The following is a 25,901-nucleotide window of genomic DNA, read 5'->3' on the forward strand; positions in this document are numbered from 1 at the left end:
GGCAATCGAGAAGGGGCAGGAAGCTCGGGTCGGGAGGGGGCAGGAAGCTCTGGTCAGGAGGGAGCAGGAAGCTTGGGTCGGGAGGGGGCAGGAAGCTCGGGTCGGGAGGGGGCATGAAGCTCTGGTCGGGAAGGGGCAGGAAGCTCTGTTGGCAATCGGGAGGGGGCAAGAAGCTCTGGTCGGGAAGGGGCAGGAAGCTCGTGTCGGGAGGGGGCAAGAAGCTCTGGTCGGGAAGGGGCAGGAGGCTCTGTTGGCAATCGGGAAGGAGCAGGAAGCTCTGATCGGAAAGGGGCAGGAAGCTCTTGTCAGGAAGGGGCAGGAAGCTGTGGTCGGGAAGGGGCAGGAAGCTCTGGTCGGGAAGGGGCAGGAAGCTCTGGTCGGGAAGGGGCAGGAAGCTCTGGTGAGGAGGGGGCAGGAAGCTCTGGTGAGGAGGGGGCAGGAAGCTCTGATCGGGAAGGGGCAGGAAGCTCTGATCGGGAAGGGGCAGGAAGCTCTGGTCAGGAGGGGGCAGGAAGCTCTGATCGGGAGGGGACAGGAAGCTCTAGTGAGGAGGGGGCAGGAAGCTCTGGTCAGGAGGGGGCAGGAAGCTCTGGTGAGGAGGGGGCAGGAAGCTCTGATCGGGAAGGGGCAGGAAGCTCTGGTCAGGAGGGGGCAGGAAGCTCTGATCGGGAAGGGGCAGGAAGCTCTAGTTGGCAATCGAGAGGGGGGGAGACTGGAGACCGAGGCTGGGGAGGCTGAAGGCTCTTTTGAGGGGACTGGGGGTCCTGCTCTTCCTGGCCCACAAGGAGTGCTGAAAGAGCCTACCTTGGGGGGCCGGCAGCTCCCGCCTCAGTTCAGCTGCCGGGAATCCCATGGCTCGGGCCTCCCCCTCACTTTCTGTTAAATTTAAGTTGGGGTGCTGATGATGTCATCAGACCTCGACTTTGGTATGGTAATTAGGCCCCCACTTTGCCTTTGGCAGGAGCCTCGTCTGTGGCCTGAATTGTGCACTTTAAAATTTAAAGGGGCAGGAATGAGGTTGGGGTTGGGTTGCCATATCCTGATATTTTAATGACGGGCGGGAGGGAGGGGTTAAAATCGAGGCCACTGTCTGTGATGTACATTTTCCACACACTACAGATGTGTAGTAGGTGCATCACTTTCAATGATGTAGATAACTGCAATATTATGGGAAGTCTGCATAGGAGGCACCTGGTGCACAGCGCAGCTGAATAATTAAAGGGTGACTTAATTGTCTGAGATGGCATCTTTTGGAATTTGTATTATATCACGCCTTTCATGACTTCAGGATGTCCCAAAGTGCTTCACAGCCAATGAAATATAGTCACTGTTGTAATGTAGGGATACATGGCAGCCAATTTGCGCACAGCAAGAGACACATATTGGGCAGGGCGCTGGGGAGAACTCCCCAGCTCCTCTTCGAAAAGTGCCATGGGATCTTTTGCTGCTACCCAAGAGGGCTGACGGGGCCTCGAGTTTTAACGTCTCATCCGAAAGACGGCACCTCCGACAGTGCAGCACACCCTCAGTACTGCACTGGGAGTGTCAGCCTCTGAGCCAAGGTTGGCACCTCCCGTGGCAAATTGATGAGTGGAGCAACAGATTTATAGGGAAAGAAATTTCCACTTTAGTCTGTTTCACCTGAGTCATTGAGCCCTCGGGGACCATTTTAGGATCCCAGCCTTCTATAGATCTTTCAAGTTTGCCGCAGGCTATGTCATTATTTTGGCAAATTGGATTTGACATTCTTGGGTGTGCTGCGCTCGTAATAAGTCTAATTTATGAAGGAGGTGTCGTACTATAATCTGGTGTAATTATCAAATTGGAAGTCTAATGCATTATTCAAGTTCTTGGGAAATGATACTGATGGGGAACGGAGATGATTTATATTAATGACTAAAAAAGAAGCGAGCGAGAACCAGAATAAAATCAAGAATTAATTATCCGGCGTAACAGCCTAGTATGTTAAATTGGATACTAATACTGTTAATGAGCACGGTAGATTATTTGATTGTCAAATTAATTTTGATTAACTGAAACATGAGTTAGGAAAGCAACCGGATGTATCTGTCGCTGTGTGTGTTCGTGTATTTGATCATCTGACTCCAGCTGAAAAAACACACAACCATTTACAATTGCAAGTACGGAGTAAGCCTGGTGATAAGTGTATATTGGGCAGCTTCCCTTGCCATGCATTGTTTAAATATGATACTTTCACCAGACGATTCAGCATCATCCAGCAAACTAAATTGGATTTGTGGTCATGTAATGCAAAAAAAATTAATAACGCTACACTATTTGCTGTTTGGTACAGGAATGTCCAATACAAATGCAGCAGTGGCATCAGCTAGTTTCATGGGCTTCAGGTTGCGCAGTAAAATAGAATGCCTGTTGTGTTACGAATGACCATGTTTACGCAGGTAGACATTTCAGGCAGTTGATACAAGAGGGTGTCAAGCAGATACTCATAGCATTTGTTTTAATTGTTGTTTTGCTGGTCAAGAAAATCAATTGCTGGCCACCGAGAGCTCGCGATCTGTGGCGAGAAGTTTGCCTTTTTCGACGTGCGAGTGATTCCGGTGCAGTGTGGTGGGGATTCCCCAGTGCGAGCTGCTGTAATGTCAACAAGCTGTCTAAGCAGCCAATCGCATTGCAGAATTCTCACAGACAGGGAGCCAGGAAACGAGAACCTGCTTTTATGCCGACTGTTTAAAAATGTTACAGAGAGCAAAACAAAGATTGGGGCTCCCGCATGGGGATAAGGTAGAACCTACAACATCATTACAAAATTAGCTTTTCAGGGCCATAATGTTTGTTTAGCAGTCAAACCCCAGGTTGAAACCCCAGTTACACCTCATCCAACAAGGCCTAACATTTAATGGGATATTTAACGGTGATATTGCAGAAAAGCCCAAGTTTTGGTCAATTTCACTGATTACACTGATTGCTGGTTATTTGCGGGGGGGGGGGGGCGGGCGGGGTGGTCCACAGCGCAGCCAGGGTTGGAGCAATGAATGACAGACCACAACTTCAGGATTTCTGCGTTGGGATGCGCGTGCGCTACATCCTGAAGTTGCGGTCAGTTTCAAAGGGGTTAGTTCACCATTATTACCCACCGCTAATTCCAGGCCAATGTGTTTATTGAAGTGTCAGGTTTATTGTATAGTCCTATTAGTCATTTTATTGAGGGCAATAACTTTAATGCACACAAGCTGTACATCATTTCCTGATAACCAGCAAGTGGGCACAACAGACAAGGATTTGTGTGGGAGATTTTCATACCTTAAATAAACCGTATTGGTTATTTGGGATTGTCTCTATTGATGATCTTGGACTTGCAAAGCTCTCTTAACTAAATTGGATTGTTCAGAACACCTGATTTAGCTCCCAGCACCTCAATAACTAAATGCAGCCAGCTGTTTAGATCAGGAAGGCCCCAGGTATGATCCCTGCTCTGTTTGTAGATCTTAGCTGCGATGCTGGTAGAGACTCTACAATTGATTTTAGCTTCCCTGCGATAAAATGGGGAAACTCAACCAAGGTTGCAGCTTCTGAATGCTGTCTAGTGTCACCTTCCTGGAAAGTTAACGTGTGGAATGAAGACCGGATTAGGCTCTTGGCTGTGAAACAACTTCAGTCACACGTCTTGCTGCTCCTCACTGCTTTGGTGCAAACATGATGAGTGGCGAATTGGGCAAGGTGCCAGGGGGTTGGTACTGACCCTAGCGCTGTGCCCCTGCACTTGGCACTGCCTCCAGGAGAGAAAGGAGGAGAACTGGAAAAAGGAAACCCAAGTCAGGATGAGTGTGACACAAACCAGTGTTTGCAGTTTGCGATTAGCCACGTGACCACATTAAAACCTCAGTAACCAGCTCACTTAAAAAAAAATGCAGTTATTTTTTATGGTACAGATGCATTTTTTGTTTCAATCCTGCAAAAACCTTAATAAAATAATATGTAGCAAACCTAATTGGAAAAAGTATAGAGAAACCGAGTTAACGAGAGAATCCTTAACTCTGTTTCTCTCTCCACAGATACTGCCTGGTCTGCTGAGTGTTCCCAGCAGTTTCTCTTTTTATTTCAGATTTCCAGCATCCACTGTATTTTGCTTTTGGAAACCGTATACGCAGTTTTAAGGAATATAACATATTTGATACTACCAGGAAAGCAAACCTATCTCTTCGAGCGAGCTTTTGGTCACCTGTCCTAGTACCTTATGTGGCTTGGTGTCAAATTTTGTTTGACAACACTCCTATGAAGCACCTTGGGACATTTTACTACGTTAAAGGTGCAATATAAATAAAAGTTGGTATTGTTGATGATGATAATTGATGAAGAATTATTAGTGAATAAGTGGGCACGTGGCCATCAGTGTCTCATGCTGACAGTCGGCACTTGAACTCACCTGTCCTCTGCAATTTCCACTGATACTGAAGGCTGCGAATATTAACCAATCACATCATACAAAGAGCAGAAGGGGAGCCATCAAAATTATCCAGTCAGACATTACTTTGCAGCAATGAAGTTGACAGGGAATTTAAAAAAAAATGAGCTGATGGCTTCGGAGAACCACAGATTCAGGAGCAATTATTTAGTGATTGCTCCCGAAAGACGTTGCATACCAAATAAAATGGTAAAATGCAGCTTTTATTCATTTTCCTCAAAGGTTTCAGAGTTTTAGAGTGTTGATCCTTTCTATTTAAATCCCTGTTGTCTTATATGAAGGTTTCTTATCCTTGAAGACTAGTTGCGGTAGTTCTTTGAGCTAAGGCGGATGTTCTCTGATGTGCCTTATTTCAGCATTCTTGTCACTGGGTACTTTGGAATCCTAACAATTTGTGGGAAATTGCTAGGATCTGGAAATAAAATAAGGAATGGGCTTGGGATGGTATTGAGGTTTATTTTGTAATTAAAAAAAATATACTGCAACGTGTGTGTTTAGAATTCCACTAGTGTGTACTCTATAGTGTTATGTGACGTGTGCAACAGCTGTGTGTGTATCGGTTTGTTTACACACTTGCGCTGTGTTAAGTCTGTGTGTTATATTGAGAATTACTACACAGTCCACAAGAGTAAACTTTAACAGGTCTTTACTGGTTGAAGGTCAGGGCGGAACTGCCCAATAAATCATTACACAGCACTTATATACCGGTGTGGTCACCACCGGTATTACAGTATACAGCAGCCAAGATAAAGTAGTGCAACCCTTAAAATAGTTCTCTTAAAGGTGGAATGGTTACATACACTACACGCTGGAAGCCCCTTTATGAGCAGGCAGTAGTCGAAGAGAGCCCACACCATTAGTGTATAGGTCCCCAGTACCCGTGCAAGAAGAGACATTAATGATCAGTAAGTAAGTGTGTAATAGATTGCAAACGCCAGTCAGGTCCACCCGAGAGATTAGCATTCAGCTCCCCCTCTGCAAACTTTGTATTCGGGTGCTTTCATCTTTTAATGATTACAGTGTGTTAATGGCTTTTATTTTCTAGCAAGAAAAATTTTTTTTTTTTTGACTGGGTCACAAAAGGAATGTGAAGAAATTGTTTGAATTGCCCAGCATTTAAAAGAAGCAGTGGTTAATGTTTGGGTGCCACTCTTCATTCCCAACTCTCTCTCGCTCTCTCAGTCCTCTGTTTCGATTATACTGACTGGCCCTTCTCCCTGCTGAAGATATTTAAAAATAAAATATTTTTCCAAATGTTTAAATCACCATATCCTCAATCTGGGTAATCGCCTGCCTGCCTCTGGGCCAGTCTGGTACACAGACCGCTGCAACAGTGCGCCACGTGTGTCTTGTAAAGGCGGACTGCACTGCTGGTTGGATCTATTGCCGGTAATGTGTTGGACTCTTTGGAGGTTGTGAAACTGTTGAGTAGCTTTTGCTGGTTTTTGAGGTTGGTGCCTTTGTGAACGGGAGATACTATGTAACATCTTATGAGGGCTCTCAGCTGGACGAGCTATTAAAAAAAATGTCAGTATTTGATCGTGACTATTATAGGTCTCTTCAAAAATAAATATTAGACCATCAGTCTTAAACCTGGGTCTCCAATCCATCCCAGTGTTGCTCAGGCTCGTAAAGTCATCAACAGTCACAGATCCAGCCTCAAGTCTAACTTCTAACTAATTCTGTTCTCTATCTATCTCCTCGACTTCCTCTCTCTCCCTCCCACACACTCTATCTCTCTTTCCCCCGCCTACTCTCTTTCTCCCTCCCAATCTCTCTTTCTCTTCCACTCTCTCTCCCTCTCTCTCTTTTTCTCTCTCTCTCTCAATTCCCTTTCTTCCCTCTTTCTCCTCCGGCCCCTCCCCACAGTCGATTTCTTCTCCCTCAACAACTGTAGCCTGGAGGTAGCCCCATGCCCTATCTTGCCTCTGAATGTTGTGATTTCCTATTGTGGGTGGGTGTTCCAGGGAAAGAGCATTCCCACAAAAGTGGTGCTGGCTGTTCGAGGAAAGCTCTGTTATTCTAACATTCCTCTCTTAGTTGCTTTTGGCAGGAAAATTGGAAGTAACAGCAAAGCAGCTTCAATATGTTGTAAAGAGCTGATTGCGAACAATACAGTTAAAAGCTTTTCCACATGGGTGGTTGATTGTAATAAATTAGCTGATGTTTCATGAATGAGATTAAAACCAGAAAATCCTGCAAAGGCACAGCTGGCCAATCAGCATCTGAGTTGAGTAAAGGCAGCTTATTTTAGGTGGAGACCCCTCATTAGAATTGGACGCTGAAAGATAAGTGAGCCCATTTATAGGACTGCCTCTTAGTGCCTGGAGTCCCCATTCCCCACTCTTCACCTCTGGTTCTCTCTCCACTGCCTCTTAGTGCCTGGAGTCCCCATTCCCCACTCTTCACCTCTGGTTCTCTCTCCACTGCCCCTTAGTGCCTGGAGTCCCCATTCCCCACTCTTCACCTCTGGTTCTCTCTCCACTGCCCCTTAGTGCCTGGAGTCCCCATTCCCCACTCTTCACCTCTGGTTCTCTCTCCACTGCCCCTTAGTGCCTGGAGTCCCCATTCCCCACTCTTCACCTCTGGTTCTCTCTCCACTGCCCCTTAGTGCCTGGAGTCCCCATTCCCCACTCTTCACCTCTGGTTCTCTCTCCACTGCCCCTTAGTACCTGGAGTCCCCATTCCCCACTCTTCACCTCTGGTTCTCTCTCCACTGCCCCTTAGTGCCTGGAGTCGCCATTCCCCACTCTTCACCTCTGGTTCTCTCTCCACTGCCCCTTAGTGCCTGGAGTCCCCATTCCCCACTCTTCACCTCTAGTTCTCTCTCCACTGCCCCTTAGTGCCTGGAGTCCCCATTCCCCACTCTTCACCTCTGGTTCTCTCTCCACTGCCCCTTAGTGCCTGGAGTCCCCATTCCCCACTCTTCACCTCTAGTTCTCTCTCCACTGCCTCTTAGTGCCTGGAGTCCCCATTCCCCACTCTTCACCTCTAGTTCTCTCTCCACTGCCCCTTAGTGCCTGGAGTCCCCATTCCCCACTCTTCACCTCTGGTTCTCTCTCCACTGTCCCTCACTGCCTGGAGTCCCCATTCCCCACTCTTCACCTCTGGTTCTCTCTCCACTGCCTCTTAGTGCCTGGAGTCCCCATTCCCCACTCTCCACCTCTGGTTCTCTCTCCACTGTCCCTCACTGCCTGGAGTCCCCATTCCCCACTCTTCACCTCTGGTTCTCTCTCCACTGCCCCTTAGTGCCTGGAGTCCCCATTCCCCACTCTTCACCTCTGGTTCTCTCTCCACTGCCCCTTAGTGCCTGGAGTCCCCATTCCCCACTCTTCACCTCTAGTTCTCTCTCCACTGTCCCTCACTGCCTGGAGTCCCCATTCCCCACTCTTCACCTCTGGTTCTCTCTCCACTGCCTCTTAGTGCCTGGAGTCCCCATTCCCCACTCTCCACCTCTGGTTCTCTCTCCACTGTCCCTCACTGCCTGGAGTCCCCATTCCCCACTCTTCACCTCTGGTTCTCTCTCCACTGTCCCTCACTGCCTGGAGTCCCCATTCCCCACTCTTCACCTCTGGTTCTCTCTCCACTGCCCCTTAGTACCTGGAGTCCCCATTCCCCACTCTTCACCTCTGGTTCTCTCTCCACTGCCCCTCACTGCCTGGAGTCCCCATTCCCCACTCTTCACCTCTGGTTCTCTCTCCACTGCCCCTTAGTGCCTGGAGTCCCCATTCCCCACTCTTCACCTCTAGTTCTCTCTCCACTGCCCCTTAGTGCCTGGAGTCCCCATTCCCCACTCTTCACCTCTGGCTCTCTCTCCACTGCCCCTTAGTGCCTGGAGCCCCCATTCCCCACTCTTCACCTCTGGTTCTCTCTCCACTGCCCCTTAGTGCCTGGAGCCCCCATTCCCCACTCTTCACCTCTAGTTCTCTCTCCACTGCCCCTTAGTGCCTGGAGTCCCCATTCCCCACTCTTCACCTCTGGTTCTCTCTCCACTGCCCCTTAGTGCCTGGAGTCACCATTCCCCACTCTTCACCTCTGGTTCTCTCTCCACTGCCCCTTAGTGCCTGGAGTCCCCATTCCTCACTCTTCACCTCTGGTTCTCTCTCCACTGCCCCTTAGTGCCTGGAGTCCCCATTCCCCACTCTTCACCTCTGGTTCTCTCTCCACTGCCCCTTAGTGCCTGGAGTCCCCATTCCCCACTCTTCACCTCTGGTTCTCTCTCCACTGCCCCTTAGTGCCTGGAGTCCCCATTCCCCACTCTTCACCTCTAGTTCTCTCTCCACTGCCCCTTAGTGCCTGGAGTCCCCATTCCCCACTCTTCACCTCTAGTTCTCTCTCCACTGCCCCTTAGTGCCTGGAGTCCCCATTCCCCACTCTTCACCTCTGGTTCTCTCTCCACTGCCCCTTAGTGCCTGGAGTCCCCATTCCCCACTCTTCACCTCTGGTTCTCTCTCCACTGCCCCTTAGTGCCTGGAGTCCTCATTCCCCACTCTTCACCTCTAGTTCTCTCTCCACTGCCCCTTAGTGCCTGGAGTCCCCATTCCTCACTCTTCACCTCTGGTTCTCTCTCCACTGCCCCTTAGTGCCTGGAGTCCCCATTCCCCACTCTTCACCTCTGGTTCTCTCTCCACTGCCCCTCACTGCCTGGAGTCCCCATTCCCCACTCTTCACCTCTGGTTCTCTCTCCACTGCCCCTTAGTGCCTGGAGTCCCCATTCCCCACTCTTCACCTCTAGTTCTCTCTCCACTGCCCCTTAGTGCCTGGAGTCCCCATTCCCCACTCTTCACCTCTGGTTCTCTCTCCACTGCCCCTTAGTGCCTGGAGTCCCCATTCCCCACTCTTCACCTCTAGTTCTCTCTCCACTGCCCCTTAGTGCCTGGAGTCCCCATTCCCCACTCTTCACCTCTGGTTCTCTCTCCACTGCCCCTTAGTGCCTGGAGCCCCCATTCCCCACTCTTCACCTCTGGTTCTCTCTCCACTGCCCCTTAGTGCCTGGAGTCACCATTCCCCACTCTTCACCTCTAGTTCTCTCTCCACTGCCCCTTAGTGCCTGGAGTCCCCATTCCCCACTCTTCACCTCCACTTCTCTCTCCACTGCCCCTTAGTGCCTGGAGTCCCCATTCCCCACTCTTCACCTCTAGTTCTCTCTCCACTGCCTCTTAGTGCCTGGAGTCCCCATTCCCCACTCTTCACCTCTGGTTCTCTCTCCACTGCCCCTTAGTGCCTGGAGTCCCCATTCCCCACTCTTCACCTCTAGTTCTCTCTCCACTGCCTCTTAGTGCCTGGAGTCCCCATTCCCCACTCTTCACCTCTAGTTCTCTCTCCACTGCCTCTTAGTGCCTGGAGTCCCCATTCCCCACTCTTCACCTCTAGTTCTCTCTCCACTGCCCCTTAGTGCCTGGAGTCCCCATTCCCCACTCTTCACCTCTGGTTCTCTCTCCACTGCCTCTTAGTGCCTGGAGTCCCCATTCCCCACTCTTCACCTCTAGTTCTCTCTCCACTGCCCCTTAGTGCCTGGAGTCCCCATTCCCCACTCTTCACCTCTGGTTCTCTCTCCACTGTCCCTCACTGCCTGGAGTCCCCATTCCCCACTCTTCACCTCTGGTTCTCTCTCCACTGCCCCTTAGTGCCTGGAGTCCCCATTCCCCACTCTTCACCTCTGGTTCTCTCTCCACTGTCCCTCACTGCCTGGAGTCCCCATTCCCCACTCTTCACCTCTGGTTCTCTCTCCACTGCCCCTTAGTGCCTGGAGTCCCCATTCCTCACTCTTCACCTCCACTTCTCTCTCCACTGCCCCTTAGTGCCTGGAGCCCCCATTCCCCACTCTTCACCTCTAGTTCTCTCTCCACTGCCTCTTTGTGACAGGGGTCCCCATTCCCCACTCTTCACCTCTAGTTCTCTCTCCACTGCCCCTTAGTGCCTGGAGTCCCCATTCCCCACTCTTCACCTCTAGTTCTCTCTCCACTGCCCCTTAGTGCCTGGAGTCCCCATTCCCCACTCTTCACCTCTGGTTCTCTCTCCACTGCCCCTTAGTGCCTGGAGTCCCCATTCCCCACTCTTCACCTCTGGTTCTCTCTCCACTGCCCCTCACTGCCTGGAGTCCCCATTCCCCACTCTTCACCTCTGGTTCTCTCTCCACTGCCCCTTAGTGCCTGGAGTCCCCATTCCCCACTCTTCACCTCTGGTTCTCTCTCCACTGCCTCTTAGTGCCTGGAGTCCCCATTCCCCACTCTTCACCTCTGGTTCTCTCTCCACTGCCCCTCACTGCCTGGAGTCCCCATTCCCCACTCTTCACCTCTGGTTCTCTCTCCACTGCCCCTTAGTGCCTGGAGTCCCCATTCCCCACTCTTCACCTCTGGTTCTCTCTCCACTGCCTCTTAGTGCCTGGAGTCACCATTCCCCACTCTTCACCTCTAGTTCTCTCTCCACTGCCCCTTAGTGCCTGGAGTCACCATTCCCCACTCTTCACCTCTAGTTCTCTCTCCACTGCCCCTCACTGCCTGGAGTCCCCATTCCCCACTCTTCACCTCTGGTTCTCTCTCCACTGCCCCTTAGTGCCTGGAGTCCCCATTCCCCACTCTTCACCTCTGGTTCTCTCTCCACTGCCCCTTAGTGCCTGGAGCCCCCATTCCCCACTCTTCACCTCTAGTTCTCTCTCCACTGCCTCTTTGTGACAGGGGTCCCCATTCCCCACTCTTCACCTCTGGTTCTCTCTCCACTGTCCCTTAGTGCCTGGAGTCCCCATTCCCCACTCTTCACCTCTGGTTCTCTCTCCACTGCCCCTTAGTGCCTGGAGTCCCCATTCCCCACTCTTCACCTCTGGTTCTCTCTCCACTGCCCCTTAGTGCCTGGAGTCCCCATTCCCCACTCTTCACCTCTGGTTCTCTCTCCACTGCCCCTTAGTGCCTGGAGTCCCCATTCCCCACTCTTCACCTCTGGTTCTCTCTCCACTGCCTCTTAGTGCCTGGAGTCCCCATTCCCCACTCTTCACCTCTGGTTCTCTCTCCACTGCCTCTTAGTGCCTGGAGTCCCCATTCCCCACTCTTCACCTCTGGTTCTCTCTCCACTGCCCCTCACTGCCTGGAGTCCCCATTCCCCACTCTTCACCTCTAGTTCTCTCTCCACTGCCCCTTAGTGCCTGGAGTCCCCATTCCCCACTCTCCACCTCTAGTTCTCTCTCCACTGCCCCTTAGTGCCTGGAGTCCCCATTCCCCACTCTCCACCTCTGGTTCTCTCTCCACTGCCTCTTAGTGCCTGGAGTCCCCATTCCCCACTCTTCACCTCTGGTTCTCTCTCCACTGCCCCTTAGTGCCTGGAGTCCCCATTCCCCACTCTTCACCTCTAGTTCTCTCTCCACTGCCCCTTAGTACCTGGAGTCCCCATTCCCCACTCTTCACCTCTGGTTCTCTCTCCACTGCCCCTTAGTGCCTGGAGTCCCCATTCCCCACTCTTCACCTCTAGTTCTCTCTCCACTGCCTCTTTGTGACAGGGGTCCCCATTCCCCACTCTTCACCTCTAGTTCTCTCTCCACTGCCTCTTTGTGACAGGGGTCCCCATTCCCCACTCTTCACCTCTAGTTCTCTCTCCACTGCCCCTTAGTGCCTGGAGTCCCCATTCCCCACTCTTCACCTCTGGTTCTCTCTCCACTGCCCCTTAGTGCCTGGAGTCCCCATTCCCCACTCTTCACCTCTAGTTCTCTCTCCACTGCCCCTTAGTGCCTGGAGTCCCCATTCCCCACTCTTCACCTCTGGTTCTCTCTCCACTGCCCCTTAGTGCCTGGAGTCCCCATTCCCCACTCTTCACCTCTAGTTCTCTCTCCACTGCCCCTTAGTGCCTGGAGTCCCCATTCCCCACTCTCCACCTCTAGTTCTCTCTCCACTGCCCCTTAGTGCCTGGAGTCCCCATTCCCCACTCTTCACCTCTAGTTCTCTCTCCACTGCCCCTTAGTGCCTGGAGTCCCCATTCCCCACTCTTCACCTCTGGTTCTCTCTCCACTGCCTCTTAGTGCCTGGAGTCCCCATTCCCCACTCTTCACCTCTGGTTCTCTCTCCACTGCCTCTTAGTGCCTGGAGTCCCCATTCCCCACTCTCCACCTCTGGTTCTCTCTCCACTGCCTCTTAGTGCCTGGAGTCCCCATTCCCCACTCTTCACCTCTGGTTCTCTCTCCACTGCCCCTTAGTACCTGGAGTCCCCATTCCCCACTCTTCACCTCTGGTTCTCTCTCCACTGCCTCTTAGTGCCTGGAGTCCCCATTCCCCACTCTCCACCTCTGGTTCTCTCTCCACTGCCCCTCACTGCCTGGAGTCCCCATTCCCCACTCTTCACCTCTGGTTCTCTCTCCACTGCCTCTTAGTGCCTGGAGTCCCCATTCCCCACTCTTCACCTCTAGTTCTCTCTCCACTGCCCCTTAGTGCCTGGAGTCCCCATTCCCCACTCTTCACCTCTAGTTCTCTCTCCACTGCCCCTTAGTGCCTGGAGTCCTCATTCCTCACTCTTCACCTCTGGTTCTCTCTCCACTGCCCCTTAGTGCCTGGAGTCCCCATTCCCCACTCTTCACCTCTGGTTCTCTCTCCACTGCCTCTTTGTGACAGGAGTCCCCATTCCCCACTCTTCACCTCTGGTTCTCTCTCCACTGCCTCTTAGTGCCTGGAGTCCCCATTCCCCACTCTTCACCTCTGGTTCTCTCTCCACTGTCCCTTAGTGCCTGGAGTCCCCATTCCCCACTCTTCACCTCTGGTTCTCTCTCCACTGCCTCTTAGTGCCTGGAGTCCCCATTCCTCACTCTTCACCTCTGGTTCTCTCTCCACTGCCCCTTAGTGCCTGGAGTCCCCATTCCCCACTCTTCACCTCTAGTTCTCTCTCCACTGCCCCTTAGTGCCTGGAGCCCCCATTCCCCACTCTTCACCTCTGGTTCTCTCTCCACTGCCCCTTAGTGCCTGGAGTCCCCATTCCTCACTCTTCACCTCTGGTTCTCTCTCCACTGCCCCTTAGTGCCTGGAGTCCCCATTCCTCACTCTTCACCTCTGGTTCTCTCTCCACTGCCCCTTAGTGCCTGGAGTCCCCATTCCCCACTCTTCACCTCTGGTTCTCTCTCCACTGCCCCTTAGTGCCTGGAGTCCCCATTCCCCACTCTTCACCTCTGGTTCTCTCTCCACTGCCCCTTAGTGCCTGGAGTCCCCATTCCCCACTCTTCACCTCTGGTTCTCTCTCCACTGCCTCTTAGTGCCTGGAGTCCCCATTCCCCACTCTTCACCTCTGGTTCTCTCTCCACTGCCCCTTAGTGCCTGGAGTCCCCATTCCCCACTCTTCACCTCTAGTTCTCTCTCCACTGCCCCTTAGTGCCTGGAGTCCCCATTCCCCACTCTTCACCTCTAGTTCTCTCTCCACTGCCCCTTAGTGCCTGGAGTCCCCATTCCCCACTCTTCACCTCTAGTTCTCTCTCCACTGCCCCTTAGTGCCTGGAGTCCCCATTCCCCACTCTCCACCTCTAGTTCTCTCTCCACTGCCCCTTAGTGCCTGGAGTCCCCATTCCCCACTCTTCACCTCTAGTTCTCTCTCCACTGCCCCTCAGTGCCTGGAGTCCCCATTCCCCACTCTTCACCTCTAGTTCTCTCTCCACTGCCTCTTTGTGACAGGAGTCCCCATTCCCCACTCTTCACCTCTGGTTCTCTCTCCACTGCCTCTTAGTGCCTGGAGTCCCCATTCCCCACTCTTCACCTCTGGTTCTCTCTCCACTGCCTCTTTGTGACAGGAGTCCCCATTCCCCACTCTTCACCTCTAGCTCTTGTCCTCTCTCCCTTTTCCTTCATTTCGTTCAGCCCTTTAAATAAGTTAATTTAAAGCTTCCAGTCTCCAGTTCAATCAAAAGGTCTATGCCTGAGATGTGGCTTAGGCAATGATTGCAAACATAAGCTCTCGGTTTTCTCCATCTTTGTGTTTTTTCTTTCTACAATATAAGTACCATATGTTATTGTGATAAATGTGGTGGTTATTATGTAGCATGTAGATGACATCCAACTGCTCAAACAGGCAGCAGGATAATTGGAACATGGTAGCGCAGCCTTTTCATTGCGTAGTGCTGATGTTAGAAGGTACAATAACACGTGCCACTCAACCATGGGAGGAAGATTTTTGCCCAACTTGAAGCAGGAGTTGTCTAAACAGTCAGAACACTCTCTCTCTCTCTCTCTCTCTCTCTCTGTATATGAAAAATTTCTAAGCGGTTCAGGGGACTGAACGCTTTGTAACTTGAGTTTGACACCACGCTGGAGTTGCATTCCATGCCTTGTTAAACTGAAAGGAATGTGAGACTGCTTCCTCCAGGGATTCTCGCAACGTCTCTCTCCAGGGTCATGTGAGGCCCGGACTCTGGATTTCGACTGCAGCCTTAACACGTGTTTGCATGGGCAATGCAGGTCACATGAAATATTTACTTCTGATTAAGAATTGTTTCTCAAATCTTAACTCTTTGCTTTTGCTTTAAGAAAACAACAAACAGTATTATTGGCTACATTGTTAGACCTACATTGGCTCCCGGTCCACCAGCGCCTCAAATTTAAAATTCTCATCCTCGTGTTCAAATCCTTCCATGGCCTTGCCCCTCCCTATCTCTGTAACCTCCTACAGCCCTCTGAGAACTCTGTGTTCCTCCAATTCTGGCCTTTTGCGCATCTCCAGGTTCCTTCGCCCCACCGTTGGCAGCCGTGCCTTCAGCTGCCTAGGCTCTCAGCTCTGGAATTCCCTCCCTGAACCTCTCCACCTCTCTCTCGGTGGTATTAGTGTTATTCTGAGATGGTGTTGGTATCCATCAAATGGGCTGTTTAATTGAAACAATAACTTCCCAATCTGTTTTGCTCAGCGTTTTGAGTTTCTAGTTGGTTATCACATGTTTAGTAAGATTGTCCCTGACTCCTGCCAGAGAGTGGAGAGGGTGCGTTAGACTAACTTAACTGGTTCAGTGTCAGATTGCGATTAATCTTACATTCTAGCGATTTACATAATACATTCATTATTTTTTGAATCTTTTAACAGATTATGGAAGAAACAAACACACAAATAGCATGGCCATCAAAGCTGAAGATTGGCGCAAAGTCTAAGAAAGGTAAGTGACTTTCATTGAGTGAATCGATTACATAAGAAAAAATTCAGTTGTTTGTATAATGAAATATCAAGAAGTTTGCATCAGTGAGGTATTAAGTTCATTCTGGCAGAGACCTCCTTGAGTGGATTATTATATTGTAGAATAAGGAATTGCTGTGTACAGCGGGACGTGCTCCCTCCGTGGGACTGCACTCCCTCTGCGGGACGTGCTCCCTCGGGCGGAACGCGCTCCTTTACAGGGGTAGTGATGTAACCAAACTCCAAGATAGGGAATGGCATTCATTTCGCTGCTGTGTTACAAATATTGGACTTTGTACTTCCTGTCTACGGCATGCACAGTTGTATTTTTGTGTCATTTCTGCCTCTCACTATAGATGCTTTGGCTGCTATTTTTTTAGATCAAATCCCCTCCCCCCTGCCCCGGTAGTAAATGGACACATGGCTTGCCCATCTAAATCTGGCCACGGATACAACTGATAAACACCAGCAACTGCAGCAGTGTTGCTCCATGCATGGTCTTGTAGTCAATTAATGGCCCAATCACCTCTTTCTCGGGTGTTGAGGGGATGGAGCTGGTGGGGGAGAGATGTTGAAGGAGGATGAAGTGCTTGACTGCACTGAAGCTGGTGAAGAGGTCGAGCATGATAAGGAAGGACAGTGGGCCACGATTGGAGTCGTACAGGATGCGGTTGACCAGTGTGGTTTCAGTATTGTTGGGTGGAAGCTTGATTGGAGAGCTTTGAACAGGGAGAGATGGGAGTTTAGTTGTGACATAGCGATGCATTCAAGGACTTTAGAAGGAAAAGGGAAGGTTGGAAATGAGGTGGTGGTTGGAGGGGATGGATTTTTTGGGGGGTGCGGTGGAATGATGATGCCGGTTTGGGATTTAGCTAGAGGATAGGGACAGGTTGATGATAATCATTGTGGAACTGAAAAGGAGAAGTTGAATGGTCAGAACTGAGATGGGAGGGGTCATGGGAGCAGGTGGTGAGCTTCACGGCTTAGATAAGTTAGGTAATGGTATGGTTGTTCTGTTAGGTCAATTTAATGAAACTAATAGCATTAGAAATTCAGTAAGTGCAATTTCACTTCACTTGGTAGAAACAGTCACGCACCAGGTATCTACTTAAGCAGAGTAACCAGTGCCTCAGCCCCCTCTCCTTGATGCATATACTGCGTTATGTTACTTAACATTAATTCATCAATTCGAACCATCCTAATGACAAAGTGCTTTGTGCTCAGCCAAGAAAAGCCATTTATTGAACCGATCATTCATTTCCCAGAACCTCTGAGAAGAATAGGATATTGAACATCAATCTCCCATTAATGTAGATTTAAGTGTCATGCTGCTGTTTAAGTAACCGTGAGATATTTGTGGCTTTGGCGCCTATGAATGCCCTTTTCACACTTCATTGAAGAGCATGTGTTATGTAAATATTCGGTTAGAAATGATCAGACGGCAATTTGTTTTCAACTGTAAGTAAACTTGGAAATGAAGTGCAGCAAAAATCTAAGGTTTCACAACTGGTGAATGAACTGAAATTGTAGTTGTTGCCATGCTGTGCAGGGATATGCTGGTTGCAGACAGCGTACTGTCAAATACAGTACCATTAAACTTAAAAATTCAATGACTTCAGTAGGCCTCTGCAAGCTTATTTCTTGTAGCTTTTTAAGAACATAAGAAATAGGAGCAGGAGTAGGTCATTCGGCCCCTCGAGCCTGCTCCGCCTTTCAATAAGATCATGGCTGATCTGGTCTTGGCCTCAACTCTACTTCCCTGCCCGCTCCCCATAACCCTTGACTCCCTTATTGTTCAAAAATCTGTCTCTCTCCACCTTAAATATACTCAATGACCCAGCCTCCACAGCTCTCTGGGGCAGAGAATTCCAAAGATTCATGACCCTCTGAGAGAAGAAATTCCTCCTCATCTCCATTTTAAATGGGCGACCCATTATTCTGAAACTATGCCCCCTAGTTCTAGATTCCCCCACGAGGGGAAACATCCTCTCTGCATCTACCCTGTCAAGCCCCCTCAGAATCTTATATGTTTCGATAAGATCACCTCTCATTCTTCTAAACTCCAATGAGTATAGGTTCAACCTTTCTTCATAAGACAACCCCTTCATCTCAGGAATTAACCTAGTGAACCTTCCCTGAACTGCCACCAATGCAAGGATATCCCTCCTTAAATAAGGAGACCAAAACTGTACGCAGTACTCCAGGTGTGGTCTCACCAACGCCCTGTACAGTTGTAGTAAGACTTCCCTACTTTTATACTCCATTCCCCTTAGAATAAAGGCCAACATTCCATTTGCCTTCCTAATTACTTGCTGTACCTGCATGCTAACTTTTTGTGTTTCATGCACGAGGACACCCAGATCCCTCTGTACCTCAGCATTCTGTAGTCTCCCTCCATTTAAATAATAATTTGCTTTTTTATTTTTCCTACCAAAGTGGATAACCTTACATTATACTCCATCTGCCAAATGTTTGCCCTTTCACTTAACCTATCTATATCCCTTTGCAGATTCTTTGTGTCCTCTTCACAACTTGCTTTCCCACCTATCTTTGTATCATCAGCAAATTTGGCTACAGTACACTCGGTCCCTTCATCCAAGTCATTAATATAGATTGTAAATAGTTGAGGTCCCAGCACTGATCCCTGTGGCACCCCACTTGTTACAGTTTGCCAACCTGAAAATTACCCATTTATCCCAACTCTCTGTTTCCAGTTAGTTAGCCAATTCTCTATCCATGCTAATATATTACCCCCAACCCCATGAGCTCTTATCTTGTGCAGTAACCTTTTATGTGGCACCATATCGAATGCCTTCTGGAAATCCAAATACAATACATCTACTGGTTCCCCTTTATCCATCTTACTCGTTACATCCTCAAAGAACTCTAGCAAATTTATCAAACATTATTTCCCTTTCATAAAACGATGCTGACTCTGCTTGACTATATTATGATTTTCTAAATGTCCTGCTACTACTTCCTTAATAATGGATTCCAGCATTTTCCCAATGACAGATGTTAGGCTAACTGGCCTATAGTTTCCTGCTTCCTGTCTCCTGTCTTTCTTGAATAGGGATGTTGCATTTGCAGTTTTCCAATTTGCTGGGACCTCTCCAGAATCCAGGGAATTTTGGTAGATTAAGTTCTTGTCTCCTGGCATTGCCCAGATACATTCAAAATGTTCTGACGAAAGTTCATCAACCTGAAATGTTAACTGTTTCTCTCTCCACAGATGCTGCCTGACCTGCTGAGCATTTCCAGCATTTTCTGTTTTTATTTCAAAATGATAACGCAGTTTCATAGGAACAGGATGAGGCCATTCAGCCCCTTGAGCCTGTTCCGCCATTCAGTTAGATCATGGCTGATCTGTACCTCAGCTCCATTTACCCGCCTTTGCTCCATATCCCTTGATACCCTTACCCAATAAACATCTGAACAGAAAATGCTGGAAATACTCAGCAGGTCAGGTAGCATCTGTGGAGAGAGAAGCAGAGTTAATGTTTCAGGTCGATGACCATTCTTCCGAACTGGAAAAAGTTAGAGATATAACAGGTTTTAAGCAAATGCAAGGGCAGGAAAAGGGGGGAGGGGAGGAAAGAACAGAAGGGAAGATCTGTGATTGGGTGGGAGGCAGGAGAAATTAAATGACAAAGGGGATGATGGTGCAAGGCGAAAGGAGATGGTAAAGAAACCAAAGATGGGTCTAGAAGAGGTGTAAATGGGAATAGTGGCATCATCAACAGGTGAAGTCTAGAAAAAATGGGGACTGTGGTTATGATCTAAAATTGTTGAAATCTGTGTTGAGTCAGGAAGGCTGTAAAGTGCCTAAACAAAAGATAAGGTGCTATTCTTCGAGCTTACGTTGAGCTTCGTTGGAACAGTGCAAGAGGCCAAGGACGGAGAGATCAGAGTGGGAGTGGAGCGGAGAATTAAAGTGACAAGCGACCGGAAGCTCGGGGTCACTGTTGCGGACTGAACGGAGGTGTTCCAAAAAGTGGTCACCCAATTTGCGTTTGGTCTCCCCAATGTAGAGGAGACTGCATCGTGAGCAGCGAATACAGTATACTAACTTGCCAGAAGTACAAGTAAATCGCTGTTTCACCTGGAAGGAGTGTTTCAGGTCTTGGACGGTGGGAAGGGGGGAGGTAAAAGGACAGGTGTTGAAATCCAGTATGTTGCTTTGGCCCAACAAAAATCTATTGATCTTACTCTTGAATAATTCAATTGACCCCGAGCATCCACAGACTTTTGGGGGAAGAGTCCAAGATTTCCATAACCGTTTGTGTGGGAAAAGTGCTTCCTCATTTCACTCCTGAATGGCCTGGCTCTAATTTAAGATTGTGTCCCCAAGTTCTGGATTCCACACCAGAGGAAATAGCTTCTCTGTACCTGCCCTATTTAACCATTTTAAACACATCGATTAGATCACCCATCAATCTTCTGAACTCGGGGGTACACAAGCCATGCTTATGCAACCGCCGCTCATAATTTAACTCTTTAAGCCCTGGTATCATTCTGATCTCTTCTCTTCTGGGGGATGGAGCTTCAGATTTCCATGACCCTTTGTGTGGACAAGGCACCTCCTGATTTCACTCCTAAAGGGCCAAGCTTTCAGAAAGAACTTGTGCTTCTATAGTGCTTATTACACGTGTCGAGAGAGAGGAGAGAGTACTTTCCGGGGCTGTGGATAGTAACCGCCTTGGGGCGAAGCGAGCACTATTTGTGCTTTACCCACTTCCCAATGGTGGTGTAATTGTTTGTATTGATATATGGGTATGGTCACACAGCAGTGTCCAAACTGCAACCTCTAGACCATTTCTGGTGCCTGGCCCCTGGCAATCTGCCCCTCGAAGCTCAGGCAGTTTAGTTCTGTTTGTGCTTATTTGTTGGCTGGTCCTGCTTGAATTTTATGGGCTTAAAGGTTTGGAAAGGGCTGTTCTTTGCACTGTTGCTTCATCAGTGAATAAATCCTAAACGAGAACACCAAGATCTGTTAGTATTGGCAACTTGAGATGGATGAAAATTAATTGGCACTTTATAAGTGGCCCCCAAAGGTCCATGAAACACACCCAGGCAGCCCACAAAGCCAAAAGACTTGGACACCCCTAGGCTACAGCAACACTTTGTCCTCCATTTTACACCTGCTTCAGTAATTTCACCATTGCACCGTAACAACTAGTACATGAAGCATGCACAAAGATATTATACTACTGATAAGACTGCCATTCGTTACTGGCAATCGTTACTGTTGTTCTACCATGACATTGTCCTTCCAGAGTCTCATATTTCTTGCTGCTGTATTTCAATCTGGCTTTTCTTGTTTTCACACGAGCAGAATAGAGAGTAAACAAGGAGAAACTCTTCTCAGCCTTGCATATAGAAAGCAAGACTTGCATTTATATAGCGCCTTTCACAACCTCAGGATGTCCCAAAGTGCTTTACAGCCAGTGAAGTACTTTTGAAGTGTAGTCACTGTTGTAATGTAGGAAAACGCAGAAGCCAATTTGCACCCAGCAAGCTCCCACAAACAGCAATGTGATGATGACCAGATCATCAGTTTTAGCAATGTTGGTTGAGGGATAAATATTGGCCAGGACACTGGGAGAACTCCCCTACTCTTCTTCGAATAGTGCCATAGGATCTATCTGTGTGCAAATTGACTGCATTTTCCTACATTACAAACAGTGACTACACTTCAAAAGTTCTTCATTGGCTGTAAAGCGCATTGGGACATCCCAAGGTGGTGAAAGGCGCTATATAAATGCAAGTCCTTTCTTCCTTTATTTAAAGTTATTAGCTCAGTGACAAATCTAATAAAGCTCTAGTTTCAAACACTGGGGGATAGTACGAGGAGGGGCAAGAGTGCTGCAGCTTCAGTCTCTCAGTCAGCTTCACCTTCTGCAGTCACCCAGTCCCACATATTAATAAATAGGACAGTGCTGGAGCCTGTCAGAGGGGATGTGGGTGGGGGGGGAGGAAGAAATGGTCTCGTGCAGGAGCGCGAAATGGGCGACTGCGAATCTACACCCCGTCAACGGAAAAGAAAATCGGGCCGGGTGCAAACCGGACGGTCGATTTGATATTGCCCATTCTGTACTACTGCCGGAGAACCCCTTCTCTCCAGTTGCACCTAGCTCAGGTGAGAATATAATGTCGCACAACTCTGGGCAGAAGCACAACAGTACCGGGCCTGTTTTTCAAACTTATAATTTTGATGCCGACTTGCTGCCAAGTAGAAAATTGCAGTCTTGCTATTTAGTGTGTAGTTTGTTAGCAACTAGCACCTTATTATTTACAATTATACATTTAACACCGTGGTAAGTTCTTCTTGCTAATGGGTCAAAAATGTCAATTTAGCCAACCGTCAGCAGGGGTTCCGCTCAGTTACTTTAGGTTGACTAATTTAAGTTGGCCATTTTCTGATCATTCAAAGCCCTTATGTCACCATCACTAATTCACACCTGGAGCAGCTACTGCGGTGGAGAATTTAGGCAACATGGTTAATGCGGTTTTTTATTTTGAAGGGGCACTGATGCATAGTTACCAGTTGCAGCATTGCGCACAGTCACTTAATTTCTCCATTGGATTAAAATAAACAAGCTTTGTTGCATTCAAATCGAAGGATTTCCCTCCTGCGTTGTCTGCAGTGAGATTATGTCAGCGCGTAACACATGGTTCGAGTATTATGAGTGCTGTACTAGGACACGAGAATCGAGGACCGGGGGGGGGACATGATCTTAAAATCAGAGCTCGGCCATTCAGGAGCGAAATCAGGAGGCAATTTTCTCCCCCACATTGTACAACAACAACAACTTGTATTTATATAGCGCCTTTAACGTAGTAAAACATCCCAAGGCGCTGCACAGGAGTATTTTACGACAAAAAATTTGACACCAATCCACATAAGGATAAATTAGGGCAGATGACCAAAAGCTTGGTCAAAGAGGTAGGTTTTAAGGAGCATCTTAAAGGAGGAGCGAGAGGTAGCGAGCCGGAGAGGTTTAGGCGGGGAATTCCAGAGCTTAGGGCCCAGGCAACAGAAGGCACGGCCGCCAAAGGATCCTCAAGAGGGCAGAATTAGAGGAGCGCAGATATCTCGGGGGATTGTGGGGCTGAAGGAGATTAGAGAGATAGCGAGGGACGAGGCCATGGAGGGATTTGAAAACTAGGATGAGAATTTTGAAATCAAGGCGTTGCTTTGTAGCAGAAATCTGGAGCTCTTTCCCCCAAAAGGCTGTGGATGCTGGGAAACAATTGGAGCTTTCAAGACCGAGTGCAATAGATTTTTGTTGGGTAAAGGTATTGAGGGATATGGAGCCAAGATAGGGAAACGGAGTTGAGATACAGAATCAGCCAAGCTCTGATTGGCATGGCGGAGCAGGCCCGCTGGGCTGAATGGCCTCCTCCTGTTCCTAGGACTTTTGTTGTAAAACATTAACTCTTACAATTTAGTAGTTTCTTCGGATATGCTTGCACATTCTCAAACAGGACTGACCCAAAAGGTAGTCTATGAATGCATTTTGTAGAGAATAAACTGATGAACCAATTTTTAGGTCACTTGATTTGATTTCCTGTTCGCCGAATGTGATTTTCATCACTTGTGTGAAAAATTATCACATGGTGTTAAAACTTCAGTTGCTTTTGAATTCTTTGCAAACTGCATAGTTTGTAAATGAATTTTACAATTCAGCCGGGTATGTTTTTCTGCATAAATCTGCTGAAGTCGGGGAAATTATATTGATTTATTTTTCTAACCATCACAAAGCTCTATTTAATTTGGTAGTGATTGAAGCAGAGACCACCTCAACATTTAAGAATAGGTTTGATAGATGGTTGAAGGAAAGAGGAGTAAAGGGATATGGAAATGGGAGCAGGCACGTGAGGTTAGGACTGCTGCTAATGTGGAGGATAAACACCAACATGGACTGGTTGGGTCGAATTGCCTGTCTCCCTGTTATAATTTTCTACGTAGTACAGGTAGCACCTGCTGTGATTGTACACATTAACATTAATGGTCGGAAAATCGTGGGACGTGTGCGCCAAATCTCCGATACACTGGTGGCAGGTGAGGTCCCCTGGCAGCAGTGCGGTCTTGTAAAAAGTACTGCCAAGGTGGCAGCATTGAGGGATCCATCTGAAGTCCTACACACGGGAGCATGGGTTTTATCGGAATCTGCTGGGCTCGAGTTGTGCGGGCCGGTTTCCCAAAACCAACAAGTGAATTTCCTTTGGGTAGACCTGCCAGCTATCCAGCTCACATAGTCCTCTCGCTGCGTGTTGCACTAGACCACCAGTTGAGTGAGAGAATATTGCAGGAACCTAATGTGTCCATCAAATCCGTTGTAGCTCCTTGCACTACACAGGTCTCTTTCTTTCGGCAGATGTTTGTGGGATGTTGGAATGTTGAAAAGTAAAGTTAGTCAAAGCTGAAAAATAACCACTAATATGAATTACTATAGTTCCAACAATTTTTTTGCTCATTGCCACATCAAAAAGAAAATCTGGCTATTCCTCTGCATTTGTTTTTTTTAGTCGTTCCTGGGATGTGGAATTTGCTGGCAAGGCCGGCATTTATTGCCCATCCCTAGTTGCCCTTGAGAAGGTGGTGGGGAGCTGCCACCTTGAATCGCTGCAATCCGTGTGGTGAAGATACTCCCACAGTGCGGACTCTGTCGTAGCAGTTTGGTACAACGGAGTGGCTTGCTAGGCCATTTCAGAGGGCAGTTAAAAGTCAACCACATTGCTGTGGGTCTGGAGTCACATATAGGCCAGACCGGGTAAGGACAGCAGATTTCCTTCCCTAAAGGACATTAGTGAACCAGATGGGTTTTTACGACAATCCGATAGTTTCATGGTCACCATTACTGATACTAGCTTTTTATTCCAGATTTATTTAATTAACTGAATTTAAATTCCACAACTGCCATGGTGGGATTTGAACTCACGTCTCCGGATTATTAGTCCAGGCCTCTGGATTACTAGACCAGTAACATAACCACTATGCTAGCGTACCTTTCGTATTTGCTTTTAAAAAAAAAATATTTTCAATATGCATTAATATATACATTAAGTAGCTTGCCAATTAAAGGGGCATTGTTCTCACGAGGTGCCCCTATAAGGAGGATGCAATGATATTGCATTGCGTGTCAAACCGGCTGCTATCAAATAGCAGTCAGGGAAGTTAGTAGAATCTGTTATTAGGGACAGAGTGACTGAGCACTTGGACAAATCTGAGCTGTTCAGAGAGAGCCAGCGGGGATTTATAACGGGTAAGTCATGTCTAACGAACCTAGTTGAATTTTTGAAGATGTAACTAATGTGGCAGATAAGGGATTGTCTATAGATGTTATTTATATGGACTTCCAGCAAGCATTCGACAAGATTCCACATAAGAGACTTAACAAAAATGAGAGCGCCTGGAATTGGAGGCAACCTATTGACATGGGTAGGGAATTGGTTTGTACTCCAATTGGCACAATGTGACTAGTGGTGTCCTCCAGGAATCTGTATTGGGGCCTCAGCTTTTCACTATATTTATAAATGACTTGGATGAAAGAATAGAGGGCCATATATCCAAGTTTGCTGATGACACCAAGTTAGGTGGCGCAGTCAATAATGTAGATGGGAGCAGAAAGTTGCAAAAGGACATTAGATTAAGTGAGTGGGCAAAACTGTGGCAGATGGAGTTCAGTGTGGGGAAAGTGTGAGGTCATCCACTTTGGACCTAAGAAAGATAGATCAGAGTATTTCCTAAATGTGAAAAGCCAGGAACTGTGGATGAGCAGAGAGATTTGGGGCTCCAAGACCCCCATTAAGAGTAACTGCATTCAATCCTGGGCACTGCATCTCAGGAAGGATATATTGGTTTTGGAGGGGGTGCAGCACAGATTCAACAGAATGATATCTGTGATAAAAGGGTTAAATTATGAGGACAGATTGCATAGACTAGGCTTGTATTCCCTTGAATATAGAAATGTAGAGGTTCTCACACAGGGTTCCGTTGCCTGATACGATAGGACGTCCGGGTGTGTTGGCTTTGTGTATCTTTGGGAGGCCATAGAAGTCTCCCACGCGGGGAGTACGTGGGATGAGAGCATGTAGGATGCTTTGAAGGTCTGGATCGAAGGTCTTGATCAGTCTGTTGAGTTGGCGGGTGTGTTCTTTGGTCGGATCTGCGGGTAACTGTCTGTAGTGTTCCTGGTTGTCCAGTTGTCGGTATACTTCTTTGCAATAGTCCGTTCTGTTCTGTATGACGATGGCGCCTCCTTTGTCTGCTGGTTTGATGACGATGTTGCGGTTGGTCTTGAGAGCGTGGATGGCGTTGCGTTGTGCTCGGGTG

The 25,901-nt window shown here is 48.3% G+C and overlaps 1 protein-coding gene across 2 annotated transcripts in view; it reads left to right on the forward strand.

Moving 5' to 3' along the window:
- The window catches only part of LOC147113661 (protein bicaudal C homolog 1-like), a 332,983-nt gene that overhangs the window by 189,113 nt on the left and 117,969 nt on the right, over positions 1–25,901 (forward strand). For both annotated transcript variants that reach the window (XM_085994910.1, XM_085994911.1), the window contains exon 3: positions 15,476–15,545. In XM_085994910.1, coding sequence (XP_085851036.1) covers positions 15,476–15,545 — 70 coding nt within the window. The remainder of the gene's footprint in view (positions 1–15,475; positions 15,546–25,901) is intronic.

The sequence above is a fragment of the Somniosus microcephalus genome, chromosome 8 (assembly GCF_052327205.1).
Source record: "Somniosus microcephalus isolate GS21.2 chromosome 8, FLI_Smic_1.0, whole genome shotgun sequence".
Lineage (NCBI taxonomy): Eukaryota > Metazoa > Chordata > Chondrichthyes > Squaliformes > Somniosidae > Somniosus > Somniosus microcephalus.